A 20521-nucleotide genomic window follows, 5' to 3' on the forward strand; every position below is an offset into this window, starting at 1 on the left:
ATGAAAATTTAGTCTTAGATACATCAAAAAATTGCACAAAGAGTAAATAAATATGCCACAATGTTAACAGCTTTTGCTTTAGAATTAAAAGAGAATTTTTTTCTGTACCTTTTACTTTTTCTATATTTTTCCAAATTTCCTTGCATCGTCAGGTTTCGCATTTGTTACTTTACACGTATGTGAGTTGTAGGTGTGCTTTTAAGAGGATGCTATTTATAGTCTTCCAAATAAGACTTAAAAATGAACGAAATACAAATAAAACAGATAAATAAATAAATAAAACAGGCATATCCAATTGCTTCACCTCGGAAGGAGAAAGGAAGACAATAAGCCAGTAACGTAGTGCCCTTGGACACAGTATTCATCACACCCTTTCATTCCACAAGTACTCACAAAGGACTACTAGGTTCCAAACATACAAGGCCAGGGACCAGCCCACAATCTCCCACAGGCCAGACTGTAGCAGTGGAGAGATGAGAAGGAAAGAGCTGCCGTTAAGCAGGTGAGGAGCCCAGGGCACAGTACTGTTCCAGCTGGAATCCAGAGTGAAAACAGGAACCAGGGCAGAGGACCAATCCCATTCTCTAGGGAGTTAGGATGGTTTCCATAACGTGGACACCTGGCTGCCCAGTGTATTAGTAAATCCACTCTCTAAGGGAAGACCTGGCTTCGGAGCATCAGACCCATTGCAAACCCCACTCAGCACTGGGGAGAGAGGATCTAAAGCACAGTCACAGCAACTCACTGGCTCCATCTGAGCAACCTCAAGCTTTTTCTGATTCCCACCACGGAGTGGGCTGGTCAGGAGAGCCTGATTATTGTCAGGTGTCCTATATTAACTTCTTTGATAAGAAACTTACCTTACTTTTTTTCTTTAACTTTTATTGGAGGAGAGGGGTTCCAATTAAGCTTCTTTGGCCCTAAACTAAGAAGTAAAATATGGTTGTTCCTAAGGCATTTGCAAAAGGAATGATTTCTGTAGTGGGTCTTAACATATTCTGCTCATCATTCTAGTATATAATAATGTAAACCAAGAAAAAATATCCTAGAAACATATTTTGCTTACGTTTTTAACTGAGGTGGAATACAACTCATACTCTCCCTATTGAATCCAATTCAGTGAGAGGCTATTAGAATGAAGGTAAATCTGTCTTGTTTTTTAAACTTAAATAAGAGAACATTAGAGGTTAAAACATTTTCAGCATAAGCAAAATAGTGAGTACATTTGGTAACCTCTTTCCTCCTAGAAATGCTACAAAATTATGAATTTTCATGCAAGTAGAACTTTCTAGTACCATTTTATTGAATTAGTTGTGTTTGTACGGCCAACTATGTTTAGCACTAGAAGTTATGTATGTAACAATGCTCTGTACTTTTATTTCTCATTGACTATAAGAATCTGACATCCAGATTTCTTAGAAAACAAAATTATTTGAATAGACTACTTTTCTAGGTTTTGGCTTTGTTTTCAAAAATTAGCTGATTCCCCTCAGAATTCACCATGTCAGGAATAATTCACTCTATGAGGACATCTTTAGTAACTCCGCCAATAATCATTTGCTATTTCATTAAAAAATTATCCAAGAATAATCTATGGCTTTGACTTTTCCTGAAAATTTTTCTTAACTATGATACCAAATCTATGAAATGCAACACTCTAGAATCTTCCCAGAACTTGATTTTGATTTTAGCCTTGAGCAGTACAAATGGGGGTATGTGCAAGATTAACTGGGCTGGTGATCTATGATCTATAGCACATATTTTGTTTTCAGTTAAAACATTATAAGATAGATAAGATTTCCCTGTAAAGTAGCTAATGATACATTTTAAACCCATGACCTTTGTTTTAGGTAAGATTATCTCCAGCCAAAATGTCAACCAAGAATTCTACAGATCTAGTTGAATATGTTGACAAGTAAGTCTGTGAATTACAACAGTTTTAACTATTTACTATACTTGATGATTACGTTAGAAATTAAAGTGCCTGAATGAGATCTTTGAGTTCATCTAAACTAGTTCTCTGCTTTCAGAAGGACTGCATTAAAACATCTCAAGAAGACGAACCTCTCTCTTATTCCTCTCTGATTAACAGAACAAGCCAATTTTACTGTTTCCTCTTTAAGTAACCTCCATAGGTTCCTATAGATTTATGAATAACACAACATAGGCAATGAATGACATATGACAAGATTGGATATAGTTAACTGTGACTTTCAAAATAAACCAAATAAATATGTTAACATTTCATGATAAAAACTCAGGAAATTTTGAAATATATTAAACTAATCATCAGAACGTTTTTGTTTCTGCTATTTACAGTGTCACACCTGGAGCTCATCCAGGGAAGGTCTACAAAAGGGGGAGAGCTCCGGGGACTTGGAAATATAGCATACAATTGATAACATGCACATTGTCCAAAAGATCCTAGAATTCCAATTTGTAAAGGAAGGATACAGGGCAAGGCATATTAGTTTGAGTTTCTATTTGAGTATGTCAGAGGGGGATTAGGTCTGATGTGCGCATTAATGTTCTCAGGGCACTTGGGATTTAGTCTCAGGCTTTCCAGTAATTTTCTGCATGACTTCACGCAGTCCCATATGTCTCTGGGCTTGTTCTCTCATTTGCCAGATGAAGAGGCTCATTTGCCAGATGAACTAGAAACTCTCTAAGACCCACTCACTGTATCTTTAAAATAATTCTGATTCTAAAATATACATCATGACCACAGTGAAAAAAATTGACCAAAGAAAGAAAATGATTCAACATGAAAAGAAAATGGATTTTCATTTTTTAAATTACTTTTAACAATGAAGATGACAAAGTTTTAAAAATCACTAATATTACAGTATGTTCACGATTAAGAATTTCCCTGTTCCTTAGCCAGCTGAATTTAAGGCATTCCAAAAAGTTCAACCACAGTATTTCAGTCCCTCTTTTCATGCTACCCATGATTTGTATTTGCTTATGTGACAATGAGGCTGTAATTTAGAGAATGGAACCAAACAAGGGGAAAGGGGTTTTTTTTGTTTTTGTTTTTGTTTTTGCGGTACGTGGGCCTCTCACTGCTGTGGCCTCTCCCGTTGCGGAGCACAGGGTCCGGACGCGCAGGCTCAGCGGCCATGGCTCACGGGCCCAGCCGCTCTGCGGCATGTGGGATCTTCCCGGACCGGGGCACGAACCCGTGTCCCCTGCATCGACAGGTGGACTCTCAACCACTGTGCCACCAGGGAAGCCCGAAAGGTTTTTTTAATGTTTAGAAATGAGACATTTGGATGGATGGCATTTTTTCTTAGTTAAGTACAATGAATGTGGTATGCACAAAAATAATTATTATAAAGATGTATTGGCTAACCTTGCCATCCAAGGAGAACACAAAGACCTATTCCCACCTGACTCTCCACATGACAAACAAAATAGAAATGGTTCTTCTGATCTGTCAAATTCCAGTATGAACCCAAGTGGATTTCTTTAGCTCAGGATGGTGACTTACATCATAGGAAATGAGAGAAAATTCCTGGAAGATGGCAACAAACTTAAAACGAAATCCAAGGAAATTTTTGCCATTTCTTGGATTCCAGAGAAACTAAAATTAAGACAAAGGGAAAGAAATAGTCTATAATTCAGAGCAAAAGCATGATGACCCCAACATTCATTTCCACCGTGATCCCTCCCACATCCCTTCTCTTTTTGTCCAAGTCATATATCTAAGAACTTTCTATGTACTGCCTAAGATGGCTGGTTTTCCTTTGGTCTCACTCCTCTAATCTCCCAGAGCAGGCTGCAAACTCCCTAAAGGCAGGGACTCTCTGGCCTTAATGCTTTCTGATACCCCTACAGTAGCCTATCATGATGCATTGAATATCAATTCCTAAGGAACTGTAGTTGACAGATTTAATGGAGAATAATGGTGGAGCAATTGAATCTTTAGGGCTCTGCTTAGAGCAGCAGACTCCTGGGTAGCTGATTAACCGGAAAAGCAAAATGGCATTTGGGCATTTCAATCATCAGTGCAGATATTTTGAATTGACATATCGAATCCAACAAAATAAACATAAAAAACAATAATTTTAAAAATAACTTCTTCCTCGCAGTCATAGTATGTATTGAATGGCAACAAATGTATTGATATGCAAGCAGAGTACTCACACAAGTAAAAGTCATTATCGATTCATTAAACAGCCTGAATATATGTTACATACTCTCAGAGGTTCTGCCTTATAAATCTATGTGGGCATATTTATAGGCAATACTAAAAACAAATAATAAAAACAACTGAAAAGAGTAAAAATTCAGCAACAAAAGAGATGATGCCTAGTCTATGAACAAGGTTTGGCTAGAGATGAGCACATCAAAAAGAAAGGCAGACTGAGCATGTACAGGGCCCTTCTCAGCCTCAGGCAGCTGGAGCATCACCCACACTTGCTAAATGTTGGGTCATATTAATAATCCATGCAGCAGGGGCAGGCAGAATGCTTGCAATCATTTCTAGGACAATTATGGTGACATTATATTAAAGGCAGTAAATAATTCTGATTTCCACATGTGTTTATAGATTCACAATGAACAGATATCTGCTGAGTTCATGACGGCGTAGTCAATGCTCACTTAAGCTTAATTAAGCAGAAAAGCACCAGAGACTTTTTCTTTTTCTTCTTTTTCTTCTGCTGGTAGAAGGAGCATGGCATGGAGGCTAGGCACCTAGGTCCACTCTTGAATCTGCCTGTAATCAGCCATGTGACCTTGAGAAAACTAAAATGTCTTTGCTTCTCCAGGCAATCTCTGCCTCCTTTATAAAATGGGGTGGGGTTTTAGGTGCCTGAGTCCCAAGGGCTGTCTCTGTTCAAGGTAAGACCCAGAATTCATTTCCAGGCTGCAGATCAGAGCCACCACTACTTTCTATTTCTCAACTCTGCCCACAGTTTAAACTCATAAACACTCTTTTATGTAATAAAGTGAGTGGTTAAGATTTAAGAACATATGTTATTCCCCCACAGGATTTCATATGGTGTAGAAAACAAATACTGCCCATAAATTACTTTTTAATTCTCCTTCAGTTGACTCTCCTGAAAAAAATAAGTTTCTCACCACCAAATCAAATAATTTCTAAGGTCTCTTCCCTCCCTTAGACTCTCTGGTCTTCAAAAACTGGTTATAACCATTTATTCACTTAACAACTATTAATTGACAATCTACTACATGCCAGGCACTATGCTAGGCACTTGGAGGGTTTTCAGTGAACAAAACAAAGACCCTGTCCTCATGGAGCTTTTGTTCTAGTAAGAGGAAGAGATACACATTGTTAGGTGGTCTGGCCAGGGTAGAGTTCATTGAGAAGTTAGCATTTGAGCAAAAACCAGGAGATGAGAAAGTGGGCCATGGGGACATACAGGGGAAAGCTAAGTTTCTAAGGCAGGAACACTCCTGTGGTGAGGCAGAAACAACACAGGGGCAAAGAGAGCTGGAATAAAAGGGAGGGAAGTACAAACCCGAACTGTAATGCTATCTGGGCCAAGAAAATGAAATTGTTTTGTACTGAAGAGTTGTCCAGGCTGGGCTACAGCCAACATACATCTCAGGAGTTCTCTCAGGAGTACATTTTGGGAAGATGCGGGTCTGGTTGACAGCCAAAGAATAGTATGCAAAATTTGGATGTATAAAACTATCAGTGAGTCAAACGGGCAAAATAATAAATTAGTAATGATCTCTACTTGTAAGTAGAATAGGGCATTCAGGGTCTGGGAATTATTCATTTTCAAGGTTTTTTTCTTAGTACCATGACAGCCATTTTATTATACTTTGATGCATTGCTTTTGTTGCTACATGAAGACAGATATTTCACATTAGAGTACACAGGAAAGGAAGACAAAACACTGTTGGTTGAGCTCTTTATGGGATAGGTCGTGTTAGGTTGGAGATCTCTTGGGTTTTATTTTGCAGTATCATATACATCTTCAAGGGCAACTAGCTTCCAGGTGAGAAAGCTCAAAATAGTCTGCATAACTTATAAAAAAAAGATACATGGGGCACTCTGGGATGTTAGCAAGTTACTTATTACCTGACAGACCCCCTCCCACCCTGCACAGTTCTCTAGCCCCACTGACCGCATTCAGCGTTAACGTTTCCAGCTCTTACTCCGTGTTAATCATCTCATTTAATCCTCACAATAACCCTAAGAGGTGGAGAGTGTCACTATTTTAAAGATGAAGTCACTGGGGTTCACAGAGAAGTCAAATACTTGCCCAAGGTCACACAGTGCAATGACAGACCAAGATTCTAACACAGAAATCTAACACAGAAATTTCCAAAGCCTATTTTCTTAACCACTCGCTATCCACACCCCCTGCCAGCTATCTTCTCAACACACACACACATAGAGCCTGGGACATCGTCACCTCCAGCCCATCCCTCGCAGCATGGAAGATGTGAAGGCAGCCACATGTGATCTTCCTCCATGGGTGTCCCTGTGTGGGATGTAGGCAGCCTGGGAGGCACTACCATCAGCCACAATGCAGTCTTTTACTCTCTCTCTGGCATCATCTCACTGTGCTGGGGGTAGACACAGCTACAGGAACTGGGCATTACCCACAGCACTCCCATATCAGTCCAGGCAGGAGCTGCCCACATGAAGCTTAGTTCCTCCCACCCCAGGAGGGACTGAATTCTTGCCACATCTGAGAGTTTCTGCTCAAGTGTGAGAACTGTGCTGAGGTGAGGTCGAGGCTAGTCTCAGTTCACTAGAGCAGAGAGGGAGCCTCTCCAACCTCTGGGCCACAAAGAGGACCCTTAGGGCTCCACGGAGAGATGTGAGCCAAGCAAAGGTAACTGGGGTGACAAATTACATGATGTTGGAAGCAAGTTTTATATATATATATAAATATATATATAAATGCAGAGGAATATATTTATATATACAAATTATATATAACATTATATATAAACATATGCATCTTGAATACATATTTATATATGCAGAGAAATATACATGTGTAAATATATATGCCAGTTACATGTATATAACTTTATACCTATAAATACCTTGAATATATATTTATATTTTTATAAATATATGCAGGGGAATCAATATATCTTATCTCTCTGAGAAAAATTCAAATATAACAGGCAGAACTACTAACTGGTCTAAACAAATGTGCTGTGGTGTAGGGAAAAAGAGTCAAGGGGGCAGGTTGAAATGTTTCCCAGCTGGATTACTGATCATCTTTAAGCTTTAGTTTCCACCTAAATTGAGAAAAATTTTACTTATGCCAAGGACAAGTTGTGGGGATGAAATGAAATCATGTTTATGAAAGTGCTATGTTGACTAAGCATTATGGAGAGAGAAAACAGTAATAATAATAGATTCCTTACATTTCTCTTGGGCTAGAAGCTCCCCTCAAATAATTTACCATTTGTATTAGTTTCCTAGGGCTGCCACAATACAGTACCTCAAACTGGGTGGCTTCAAACAGTATTATCTCACAATGCTGGAGGTTAGAAGTCTGAAATCAAGGTGTCTGCAGGTTGATTCCTTCTGAGGGCTCTGGGGAGAACATGTCCCATTGGTCTCTCTTAGCTTCTGGTGACAGCCAGCAGCCCTGATGTTCCTTGATTTGTAACTGCCTCGCTCCAGTCTCTGCCTCCACCTTCACGTGGTCTCCTCCTTGTGTCTCTGCCATCACACAGCCATCTTCTTACAAGGATATCAGTCATACTGGATTAGGGGCCCACCAACCCCGTAAGACCTCAGTAGGTATGACTAATCACATCCGCAATGACCTCTAAGGTCACATTCTGTGGTATGGGGTGGGGGTGGGGGTTAGGACTTCAACATATCTTTTTGTGGGGACACGATTCAGCCCATGGCACCATCTAATCATTACTAATGATTAGAACAAGAAGGCACGTATATGACCCTTGTAGACATTACAAAGCACTTCAGATACATTATGTAAATTGAAAAACTTCAGCCAAATAAGTAGGGCAGGAGTCATCTCCACAGGACAAATAAGGAGTTCGCTTCTGGACAGCTTAATACGCGTTAAGGGTACTAAGTGGCAGAGGCAGAGCTCGAGCCCCCAGTCTTCCAACTCCAAGTAGAGTGTTCTTTCCCCTGGAGACTCACATAAATAACTCTCAGAGCCCAACATTAGCAAGGTAATATAGGTAAGCATCTCAAGAGCCCTAGAAAACGCTGTAAGAACTCCAAACACCCTCAAAACAACTTGCTGCTGCCATTTACATCTTGCCCCTGTGTCACCCGGGTGTCCACCGAGCCCCCATTCACACAGGGACTCAGGAACACCTGCCAACCCGAATGCCTCTACCAGAAAGCCAATCACAATAGGTACATTACTAATTCTGTAATTTTATTGAAAATGTTACTGAACACGGGGAGTTTGCCTCACATATTACATAACTTGCCTCTGGAAAAGATCCACAGCCAGTCTCTTCTCGGCCAGGTCATTATTTGGAGTCCTTCCCTTTCCTAGCTCCTCCACGAAGACCCCATGCTGACCCAGTCCCGCTGGGCTGCTTCTTCCTGTTATGTGTTATTTAAAACAGGAGATGCCTCCCTCCCCCACCTACAGCATTCAGTCCTGTGTAAAACTCAGCAATGGAGGCTTCTAGAGCCACCAAAACCATCTGCCAGGGTAATGCTTAGGAACAAGCAATGGAGAAACCATAGAAAAGACATTTTCAGTTCCATCACTCTACACACACACTCACAGATTATTTTTGTGAGGCAGCAAAATATTCTCTGAAATGCCACTTTTCAATTTTTTTTTTTTTTTTTTTGCAGGACTCTATGCACTGAGAATGTAACTAGTCATAGAATAAATCTCACGGAAATGAAAACTCTCTTCAGTTATGCCCTTTTGTGTTCTAGAAAGGGGCTTAAATTTTCAAATTTTTGTCTCTTGAATATTACAGGTTGCTGAAATGGTTATTAAGATCTAAGTAAATTTAGTGCTCTAGTCGCAAGAACAGAACGGGCAGAGAAGTGAGAGTTACTATGTACCAATGCATCTGCCAGCAACAGCACAGCTGGTGTAAGTCACATTGAGTTGCAGAGAAATAGAACTCAGAGTTTGTGGGAAATCTGTTCAGATTCAGTTGTCAGCTACATAATCAATGATTTATATAAAATCCAAATATCCCTCTGAAAAGGCCCCCTAGGAATACTTCCTCCTGTGGTTAGTAACTCCATCTGCACGAGTCTGGAATATTCGTTATATCTTTCTTTCACAGTTAAATTTAGATATATAAGTCCCACTGCTATGATATACTAATAAAGCAGTGAATTTTTAAAATTCATGGTAGCCACATCTCGCTACTCATGAAAAGCCTCAGTTTTTAAACTTGTGGATGATCTGATGTTTTGAACAACAGTATTACTAGGAATCTCTCTTAGAAGACTGAGAATGTTCGTGTGTTGAATGTTATTCCAGTCACTGATTTAGAAAAGTCCGTTGGAAAATAATATTCCCTTTCCTTACAGCAAAAAATAGGAAACATATATATAAGCTCTATCTTCATCCTGTAGGAATCATGCAAATAGAACTAAACAGAGCATGATTTGGTGCTTCATTAAGCATCATTAATAAACAACAATAATAATACTCCAATAGTAAATCTCAGACATGAAAAGACATTTCAAAAAGGAACATTCTCCACTTAAATATAACTTTTAAAAATAAATGTTAAGAGCTAAAAGAAAATAAGTAACTACAGTCCATCATTTATGTGCCATTTAATGTCCCATGGTTGCAGGCAAATACATTCACATAGCGCTAGGTGCTGCCCTGCAAGGCTTCCTTCCATGCGCCAAAGAGCAACAACATTGAGGCCAACTCTAAAGGCAGGACCACAGGCTGGCATCTGAGCAGAGGTGGCAGCCCTGTTCCACTGGCCCATCTACTGGCTTAGGTCTGTTTCCTCAGACATTTCTGGATACAATGCCCTTTCTGGATACAATCCTGATACCAGCCAACAACACACCCGAAGACTGAGTGCACATAGGCCCCGTGTGAGCCTGGACGGCAGTGCAGGTCTCACTGCTCCCTACCACCTGCTTCTACATGTGATCTCAGAACTTAACAGCCATATGGCAAAGTGGCCCCATTACCTCTGTCTAAAATGAATGAACAGAAATATTTGGTTGGTAAGTGGTGGAACCTGTATTCTACCCTTGGTCTACCTTGCCTTCCAACTTGCCAAGCTGCCTCTGAATGTCTGCATGATTTGAAATCTCAGAGTCCACATTTCACACCTCAGCACCTCATTATATGTTCTTTACCTTTATGCCTTCAAGACTGGTCATGACTCATATGACCAGTCTTAAATAAATCAGTGATGTTCAGTCCTAAGAATATATTAGATTCATCTAAGTGCTTATTTAAAATACATATTCTTGTTCTTCCCCTCACCCCCAAAATTATGATTTAGTAAGTCTATAGTGGTGCCACGGAATCTGCATTTTAGCGACTTCCCTCCCTTCTCCACCCCCATGATACTAATGCAAGTTTCTTCACAAGAAACACTGAATCAGACTAAGTTCCCGGAGGGACAGGACCTTTATACATTGTACATGGACTAGAGTAGACATTTAGTAAATATTTACTGATCCATTTCTATTTCAACTGACATTTTTATTGGTAAGTTACTAGATACAGATACAGTGCTTTCAGCTACCCATGAAAACCCCAACCAAAACGGCTTAAATGTAAGGTCGTTCATTAGTTCACATTAAAAATCTAGAATTTGGTTAATTTGGAGGCTTAACAACATCATCAAACACCCAGGTGTTTTCTATCCTTCTTCCCAGCCATCCTCTTTCCCCTCATGATCACAGGTAGCTTCAGCAGTTCCAGGCATCACACACAGACATGACTACATCCAGCAAAAAAGAGAGAAGGTTCTCCTTGGGTATGTCTTCTTAAAGGCAAAGCAACCTTACCCAGAAGCCCCACAGTAGGTTTCCCTTTGCATCTCATTGGCCAGTATTGCTTCGCGTGCTCCTACCTAAACCAACTGCATCTCAGCCCAGAAGAATGGGACCACCATGGTTAGCTTGCACCCCACCCCACCCTGAAGGACATGGGGGACAGGAGGACGTACCGAGTCAGGCAGAAGCAGGGATGGCTATTAAGAAGTTAACCAACTGTGTCTGCCACAATGAGAACACCTAAGAGAGAAGAAATTCTAAACTTTGAGAGGAATTCAGCATGATTTACAAGGGTCTGTACAGAACGAATGAAGATCTCTTTCACCGGCAAATCCAGGCTGCAGATTGTCTGGAGACCAGAAAGAAGCACCAGCTCAAGGAAAACAATGAGTAAATCTGCAATCCACTGCTAGGCTATGTGTCACCATCAGCAGGGCCTGACATCCTCTTCCCTTCTGCCTGTGACTCATACATCCCATCCAGGGTAGCACCGTCAGCATGCTGGGGTTTTAGAAAAATGGATTTTATATATATGAGGCTCCATTTGGTAGTTTTCCAGAAGAACATTTTTGAGCCAAATGAGTGGTGGATGGAATCTTACTACTGAAACACTTAGCTAAGCCATCTCTGTTCCTCAGATGTGCAGGTGATAGGAAAGATGAATCTCACCCAGGCTGAAGCTATTTTATACCGCTCGAGAAAGGAAACTGAAAACTTTCAGGCTCTAACAACTTGGAGCTTTGTGGAACCATTTTTTCCTCCAATTTTCTAACAACTGAGACTTAAGGAAACAGTCCAGCTACAGCAATCAGTCAGTCAACAAATATTTATTGACCACCTGCTATGTGTCAGGCACTCTTCTCAGTGTTGGGGAAACCGTGGAGAACAAGTTAGATAAAGTGCCTGCCTGCAGGGAACTTTCATTCTAGTGATGAAGGGCAGAAAATAAACACAAACAAGTAAATATGATGATTTTAGGTAATGACAAATGTTATGGAGAAGGTGAAATGGGGTATTATGATAGAAAGTGACTGAGTGGAAGGTTTGCCTGAGGAGGGGATATTGAAGTTGATATTTAAAGAATGGGAAGCAGGCAGCCATGAAGAGACTGCCCTCTAAGCCGGAGGAATAGCAGATCCCGAGGCTCTGAGCTAGGAACCGCTTGGCGTGTTTGAGGAGCAGAAAGACATTGGTCTGTGTAGGGAAGGGTGGGAGGAGATGAGGCTGGAAAGGAGAGCCAGGATTTTATTTCGGGAGAATGGATGAGCCATCAGAGGGTTTTCAGTAGGCAAGTTCTATCTTCACACTTTTAGAAAGATCACTCTAGCTGTTGTGTGGAAGATGCACTCTTTGTTAGGAGGCGAAAGTGGAGGGGATAACGGTGGCCAGGACCGAGAAGAAAGAACTATGGAAAGAGAAGCTTTGAAGCCTGAGGACACTTCTGTTTGTTGTCATTTCTGCTGTCACTCTATTAGGCCACATCAGTAGCGTTAATCAAAGTGTGTCTTCTGCTTCTGCTTATTATCTCGTAGAATGACAGGAATATATTGGAGTAAAGGTTAACATTTGATTTTGGAGTCAGACAGATGTGAGTTTTGAATTCTGACTCTTGGCATCTCCAGGTTGTGTGACTGCTCCTCCTTCTGTCTGGTAAATTTTCTCAATCTTCTCTCCTAAGTTACTAATTCATTCTTCAGCTATTTCTTGTGTCATAGCTATCCCATCTTTTATGTCTCTTTATTTCAACTATTATATTTTTCATGCCTAATATTTCTACTTGTTTAGGTTTTCTAGTTGTTTTCATTTTGCTAATATCTTCCCATATCTTCCCTTTTAATACCTTTATTAGCTTTTTTAAAAATTTCTCATTGCATATATTGCAGTAATTCTCTTTTGTAGGAATTGATAATCCAATAGATTGTTTATTTGTTGGCTAATTTGCTTTTAAAAAGACTGTGCTCCTCAAATGTCCTGATATTTTGGCCTGTGAGTTCATCTTTCCCTGAAGATTTCAGTCAGAGCCTGGTCGCCAATGAAGTGTCATCAGCTCCGATGAGCTTGAGAGGTGGGGTGTGGATAAGCCCCAGACACAGTAAAACCGTAGTCAGCCACTCCCCATCCTACAGAACAACCTCTCCTGTCAGGTCTTCTCCTTTTGCTCCTCGGGAAGCAGCAACACTAGAAGAGCAGCTGCTTTCCCACCCCTGGGACATGTGGATGTAGTGAGATCTTATAGTATTTGGAAAATGTTTTGGCTTTGTCTTTTTTCAGAGCCAATCTAGGATAATCAATTATTATAGGAAAAGAAGCTCTTAGCAAGATTTCTAGAGATCCAGAAACTTTTTTCCTCTTAATACTAAGAGTATTTTATTGGGGTATAATTAATATGTCCTAAAATATACTAAGTATGTATCTGGATGGACTTTGACAAATATAACCAATTAGTAACAACCACCCAAATCAACATATAAAACATTCTAGAAGCATTTTGATATTCCTGAGAAGCCAGTCAGATGACTGTGACAGTGTGGTGGTTTTTAAATGACCACAAATCCTCTGACACTCCATTTTTCAAGAAGTGCAGACTAACTCCCCTTGCTTTGAATATGGGCACAACTTAGTGACTTGCTTCTAGGGAATGGACTAAAGCAAAAGTTATGGGGTATGACTTCGAGATTAGGTCTCAAAAATAAGCAAAGTAAATTAAATAAAGAAAAAGACACAACAAAAGTAACTTGTTCTCCAAGAAGTTCATCTGTGAAGGGAAGGGGTAATTTGCGAATGCCAGTAGGAGCTATTGGGATTTTACATGTTTCTTTGCCTTAATACTAAATAGCCCTCGTCTTTGTATTTTCCTTTTCTAATTTATTTTTTTTACTTTTTGTTGACCTTCTGACTCTTTTGTTAATCTTTGCCTTTGAGCTATTATTTCTTCCAGCAATTAGAAAGCAGCTTACTCCTCGGTATAGAATCATCAGGCATGAAATTTAGGTGGCTCCAACTTGGCTTGTTAGAATAGCAGGTAAAATGTAGAACAATTCCTGCTTGGAAAACAGGAAAAATACATGATACAAGATCAGGGCATAAGTCAGATTCAGTTCTCAGATGAGACATAAACCGAGATTCTAACTACACAGGGTTTAAAGTCCTAACAGACAGACTTCTCACAGGGGAGAAAATATAGGATTTTATATATATGGATTTTATATATACAGGAGTAGGAGTGCGGATGCAAGATCTGGTTCTGGCTTGTCCAGTTCATCCTTGTAATATCCGCGGTGTTGTTTCCTTTTCTGGACCAGGGGTCATTCTTTTCTTCCTGCCATTCCAAACACCCAGAGAAGTCAGCTAGAAGACAGACTGAACAACCAGGGTCGCACCATAGCTTTCCTCCTTGAACAAGCTTTCCACATCAAGGAGGATATCTCTGCCTGTCTTCAGGGGACGCATGGCTTTCAAAAGGAGGAGTCACTTGCCAGGAAGCTTCTGGAAAACCACATCCAGACCATCACCAGCATCGTCAAAAAACTCAGCCAGAACATTGAGGTAGTTCTTTATTTCCCATATGTTGGCATCATTGCTTGACAAAGTTTATCAAGCACCAGTGTCATTTTTCAACTAGAGAAATGAGTCGCTATTACTTAAGTTTAAATGATTTTAGTTTAGTTGCCTCAGAGGGAAATAGTCAATATTTCAACTTCTCATTTCTGCCAAAAAGTAGAAGGAAATTCTACATTCAGAAAATGTTTGTTGAATGTCTCTGTGACAGAAAAGACAACTGTCTAACATTAAATGTCAGCCATTGTGCTAAGGTGCTTATTTTCATCTTAATCTCCAAGATTCTATTAATATAATCATTTCAAACAGAGGTCTTCATTAGGCAGTGGGAATGCTAGTTCATAGGCCCATCACACTCTGACCCTATCTCCTACCCCTTTCTCCTTCACTCTGGCCACACTGGGCTCCCAGCTCTTCTTAGAACACCGCAAACATGCTCAGGCTTCAGGGCCTTTGCACTTGCTGTGTATTCTGGGTGGATCATCTTCCCCTAGATGCTTCTATAAAGTATTCTTCATTTCCTTCAGTCCCTGCTCAAAAATCATCATATCAGAGGGTAGTTCCTTGACATGCCATAAAATACCCTCTCCTCACCCCAACAGTCACAACCTCCCTTAAACCCTACATTATTTTTATCTATAGCACTTATCGCAAATGACCATGGTCTTTATTTGTTTAGTGTGTTTCTCTTATAAAATATAATCTCTGTGAGGACAGGGACTTCATTTTGTTCACTGCTAAATCCCACATCAAACTGATGACAGTGTATGAGAGGCAGTCAGCAATCTGTAAATATTTCTTGAACAGATAAATGAATGAATGAATGATGTTTAAGATGCTAAAGGAAAAATAGAGTTTCTGATCAAAAAATGAAATGCTTGGGTTAAACCAAGACAAGTAGATTCTTATTACAGGTCTTTCAGCGTTTTTAAAGTACTAATGAGCATTATGACTCTGGGGTAGCAACTTTCAGGCAAAAGTTCCAGAGAATACAGTTTAAAAATCTGGCCCAAAACGTGTGGAATTATGAGAATTGACAACAGTGCCCTCACACAATAATGTCCTTTTCTCCTATCAGATAGAATAGTGGATTAGACAAAAAAAACAAAAACCATGAGATTGACCCAGCAATGACTTACTCATGACTATACATTTAAGGCTAAGGATATTTGTTAATTTATTTTCTATCTGTAGACCCCATAATGCCATACTGCACTTGAGGGACTGTGGAAAGTTAAAAAATCTTGGTGAGCTTTTAAAAGGCACTTTTTTAGTATTTAGCACATATTGAATTGACAGCAGGACCTAAAGAGTCAATGTTACTTCTCAAAGTGGTCAAAAGTGTTTCCAGGCATAATGAACTTTCATGAAAGTGACAAGAGACACATGGCTCAGTGCCTCTGAGATGATGAGAAAATCAAGTACAGCACCAGGACTAAAATAAGATCCTAATTTAGGAATCAAAACTTCTTGGTAATTGAAAAGAGAACAGCATTCTCAGAAATATCAAAATGCTTCTAGAATGTTCTATATTTTGATTTCAGTGTTTGTTACATAGTTGATTATATTTGTCAAAATCCATCCAGAGATATATTTTGATTTATATATTTTAATACATAATAATTATACCCCAATAAAATACTATTAGCTTTAAGGGGAAAAAAGTTTCCAGATATCTGAAATCTTGCTAAGAGCTTCTTTTCCTATAATAATTACCTTAGATTAGCTCTGAAAAAAGACAAAGCCAAAGCATTTTCCAAATACCAAAGAAATCTCAAAATATTTGCAATCCTGTTAAGGATTTGGCATATATAGGGAAAATGACAAGGACTGGTCTGATTGTGCAGAAAACGGAATTAGGAAGTATTTAAAGACTATAGATATGAAGTTAAAACATTATGAAGAAGAAAGTATTAAACTACCATTAGTAAATAACTAAGACTATAAAGTAATAAGCATTTATAGAGAAATGGATGCTATCCAAGTATTTTTTAAAAACCTAAACGCTTTAATCAGATCAGCCCATTTGTAAATTAGCCAGCAAGTTAGATCCAAGTGTGAGCAGAAGCTTGACTTGGGTTTTTAAAAGAAATGAAAAAAAAATTTTTTTGTTTAATCAACAATAATTGTAGCAGTTAAGTTTCTTGTTCCTTTTTATTTTTTAAATTAATTTTTATTGGAGTATAGTTGCTTTACAATGTTGTGTTAAGTTGCTTGTTCCTTTTTAAATCAAAATATTTATTTTTTAAGCTGGCAGCTAATTAAAGTTTGAAAATTAATTTATTTTTAATTCAGGAAAAGAGCATTTCATGTACAACATTGCTTAATTGCATTTTTTTTCCTCCAACTTATAAAAGCAATACTTGTTCACTGTAATTATTTGGAAGTTTAGGAAACAATTTTAAAACCTAGGAAAAAGTTCTCACAATTTCACCACCAAACGGCATTCTCTACAAATACCTAGATGCATCTCCCTCTGGTCTTTCCAGGCATTCCCTTTAGGAAGCTGAGACTACATTTGTAAGCACAATTTTTAATATAAAATTATATCATAAACCCTTTCGTATGTCATTAAAAGCTATTTGCATGGTGTGTACATCATGGTTTGCTTAATTATTCTAATATTGAAATATTGTTGTGCAAAAATGTGTCCACATTTGGATTATTCCTATTGCATACGTTCTTGGAAATGGAATTACCAGGGTAAGAACACTATAAAAGCTCTTTACACATATTGCCACACTGGTCTATTTACACTTCCATTAGCCTTATATGAGAGTGCTTTTTTCACTGCACCTATCCCAGCATTGAGATTTATCGTTTTAATTATTGCTAATTTGATGAGACAGAAATGAGATCTTTCCCTTTTTTTCACTTTTTAAGAGTGACTATAACAATTTACATTTTCTCTGTCAATAATCTATCTAATGTCTTTTGCCAATTTGTTTTTTTGGATTTTAGTGCTTTTTAGTTTTTATTTATGAGTTTTTTTATTAAGAAAAATAAGCAGTGGGACTTCTCTGGTGGCACAGTTGTTAAGAATCCGCCTGCCAATGCAGGCGACATGGGATCAAGCCCTGGTCCGGGAAGATCCCACATGCCGCAGAGCAACTAAGCCCATGTGCCACAACTACTGAGCCTGCGCTCTAGAGCCTGTGCTCTGCAACAAGAGAAGCCACCGCAACAAGAAGCCGGCGCACCTCAACAAATGTAGCCCCCTGCTCACTACAACTAGAGAAAGCCCGTGCACAGCAACAAAGACCCAATGTAGCCAAAAATAAATAAATAAATTTATTTTAAAAAAAGAATAATAAGCAGTGATGCTTTGGTAAATGTTTAACAATCAGCAATCAGTTTTTTTTCTGAGTGATAAAATACCTGGTTTATAGTGTTTGCCTATTTCCATGGTGTAAATATTCTTACTATGATTGATTTAGAAAACCAACTGATGTTACTAAACACAAAGATGGGAAGAGATGTACATGCACAATCGGCTCTCAAGGACAGGTGTATAAATGATTGCAACACACCATTGAAACCCTTGGCAGTAACATTTGTTATAAATGTTTTTCCAGTTGGTTGTTTATATCTTAATTATATTTATATTGTTTTTTTACAAGTTTTAGATAAAGTTAAATGTTCCAATATTTTGGTTTGTGACTTCCCTCATTACTTTCAAGAATAGAAATTTCCTTTAGAAATTTCAAAGATGAAATAATCTCCTCTATTATGTTAGTTTTATGGCTTAACTTTTTTAATATTCTAAATCTATTTTTTCTAAAATCTATATTCATATAAGGTAAGGATCTAAACTGACCGTTTTCTGAATAAGTAACCAAAAATCTCAACAGCATTTGTGAAATTCCTTCCCCAGGGATTTTGAGTCTCATATATAACATATTTCTTTCTTACATTTACAAAGATCTTCATTAACTTACAATGATTGATTCAGCTACACACAGCTATTTAGCTACGCTCAGCTATTTAGCTACACTCAATTACTTATCCTCGTTTTTACAAAATGCTTTACTATTTAATAGGGCAAGTTCCTTTTTATCACTATTCCTTACAAAACAAAGCAAAACAACACCTACTGTTATGGTCTGAACATTGTGTCCCCATTCAAAATTCATATGTGAAATCCTACTGCTCAATGTGATGGTATCAAGAGGGCTTAGGGAGGTATTTGGGTCATGAGAGTGGAGTCCTCATAAATGGGATTAGTGCCTTCATAAAAGAGATCTCACAGAGCTCCCTGGCTCCTTCCACTCTGTGAAGATGCAGCAAGAAGTGAGCAGTCTGCAGCCCAGAAGAGGGCTCTCCCCGGAACCCAACCATGCGGGCACCCCGATCTTGCACTTCCAGCCTCCAGAATAGTGAGAAATCAATCTCTGTTGTTTATAAGCTGCTCAGTCTGTGGTATTTTGTCACAGTGGCCCAAACGAACTAAAACACCTATAGGCATGCAAAAGCCAACAAACAAGCTAAAACAAAAACACCTCTAGCTAGTGTTCTTGACACTTTTATGTCTCCAGTTAAAGTTATATTTGTTCTTGGATTGTCTCAATCTGCCAGTTTACAAATGGGCAAGATTCTGTATATAGTCTTTGAAATTTCTATAATTCATTTCCTATAAAATTCCTTCTTTTCCTCCAAAAATTCATAATCACAAATTTAACATGGTTCAGGCCTTGGTAAAATATAGCAATTAACCTTTAATATTTCTGCAAATCAAAAAATTGTTTGTGTTTTCCTATCCTCTAAACGGTTTTCTGAGTAAACATAAATTATTTTTTATGTCTTTACTTTGGAATTTGTTTGAATGTCAAGCAAGATATAAATTTTTTTCTATGGACAAGCAAAATTTTTTAATTTTTATGTATGAGTGCCAAAAATTAAAACCCACTGTTTGGGGGACCACCAACCTGGTGGTATAGGACAGTCAGCTTCATTGCAGAACACCAAGACATAATGAAGGCATGACAAAGGATACTCGGCAAAATCTGAACACACTCAAGCCATACATTTCTCATGTTCTCTAAAAAATCTAAAACAATAAATGTTTTTCACTCCGAGTATGTGAAACAGTTTGATTCAGATTTGCTTGTGTTAATTGTATTAGCTTCATTGTGGTTCTGATTCAATCTGTAAAGGGCCTTGCTTGATGCCATATGAAAGGTTCCTTCTTCTAAACTGTACCACCAATTCTGAAAGAGGTTTTTGTGAAAAGCTTTTATGTCGATGATAGCCATGGCCATAATAACACAATAAATATGTTTTGTTTGGCCCATATGGTGTCTGTAAAAGAATTTAAATAAGATGTCAATATTTTAAAATGAGAAATTTAACATAAAATCTGGATTTCTGGCTTCTGTTGAGACATCGTTGAACCATCATGCCCACCTGGCAACAATCGGCAGGACTCAACGCCATCACTATCTCCCTCAAATAAAGCAAAGATGGCTTCTCTCTGATACAGGACCCTCTCACTCCTTACACTATCAGCCTAACTAGGAAATGCACCCAATTTTGTAACCTCAACTTTAAATGATATTTTCTTATCATGTCTGATGGGAAATTAATGGGAATTTTAACTCAAATATTGCAGATGTTGGAGGAACAAATAAAAGCTCGAGACGTGGCAGCCACAGGAACTAATTTCGCAGTACAGGACCTAAACACCAAACACCTTCAAGGAGTTGGAGATCTTCGAGGAAGAGTAGCCAGGTGAGAAGAAGCATGTTAACTAATACTTAGTGGTCAGTTGCTGGCCACTGAGTTCTCATCCCTAAACAAGTCCCATATTGTAGAAAACAAGATACTGCCTTTAAATGAGGAGATAGTAACTGAGAAAGTATATCATGAAATTTGAAAGCCTCATGCTCCCTGTGAGATCCAGGGGTTCTGTAAAGGACCTCTCACACAGAATGCCCCGTTTGGTTTCATCTGCAAATGACAAGTCTTGTCTTTACAGCCCTCAGCTGTCCAAATGCCAACATCTATACAAAGACATACCCTCGA

General features: G+C 38.7%; 1 protein-coding gene across 1 annotated transcript in view; it reads left to right on the forward strand.

Moving 5' to 3' along the window:
• Positions 1-20521, forward strand: part of FAM81B (family with sequence similarity 81 member B) — a 43837-nt gene that overhangs the window by 1940 nt on the left and 21376 nt on the right. Inside the window, 3 exon segments of the mRNA XM_065873672.1 lie at positions 1851-1915; positions 14245-14488; positions 20109-20227. Of these exon segments, the coding sequence (XP_065729744.1) occupies positions 1851-1915; positions 14245-14488; positions 20109-20227 (428 nt within the window).

The sequence above is a fragment of the Phocoena phocoena genome, chromosome 3 (genome assembly GCF_963924675.1).
Source record: "Phocoena phocoena chromosome 3, mPhoPho1.1, whole genome shotgun sequence".
NCBI lineage: Eukaryota > Metazoa > Chordata > Mammalia > Artiodactyla > Phocoenidae > Phocoena > Phocoena phocoena.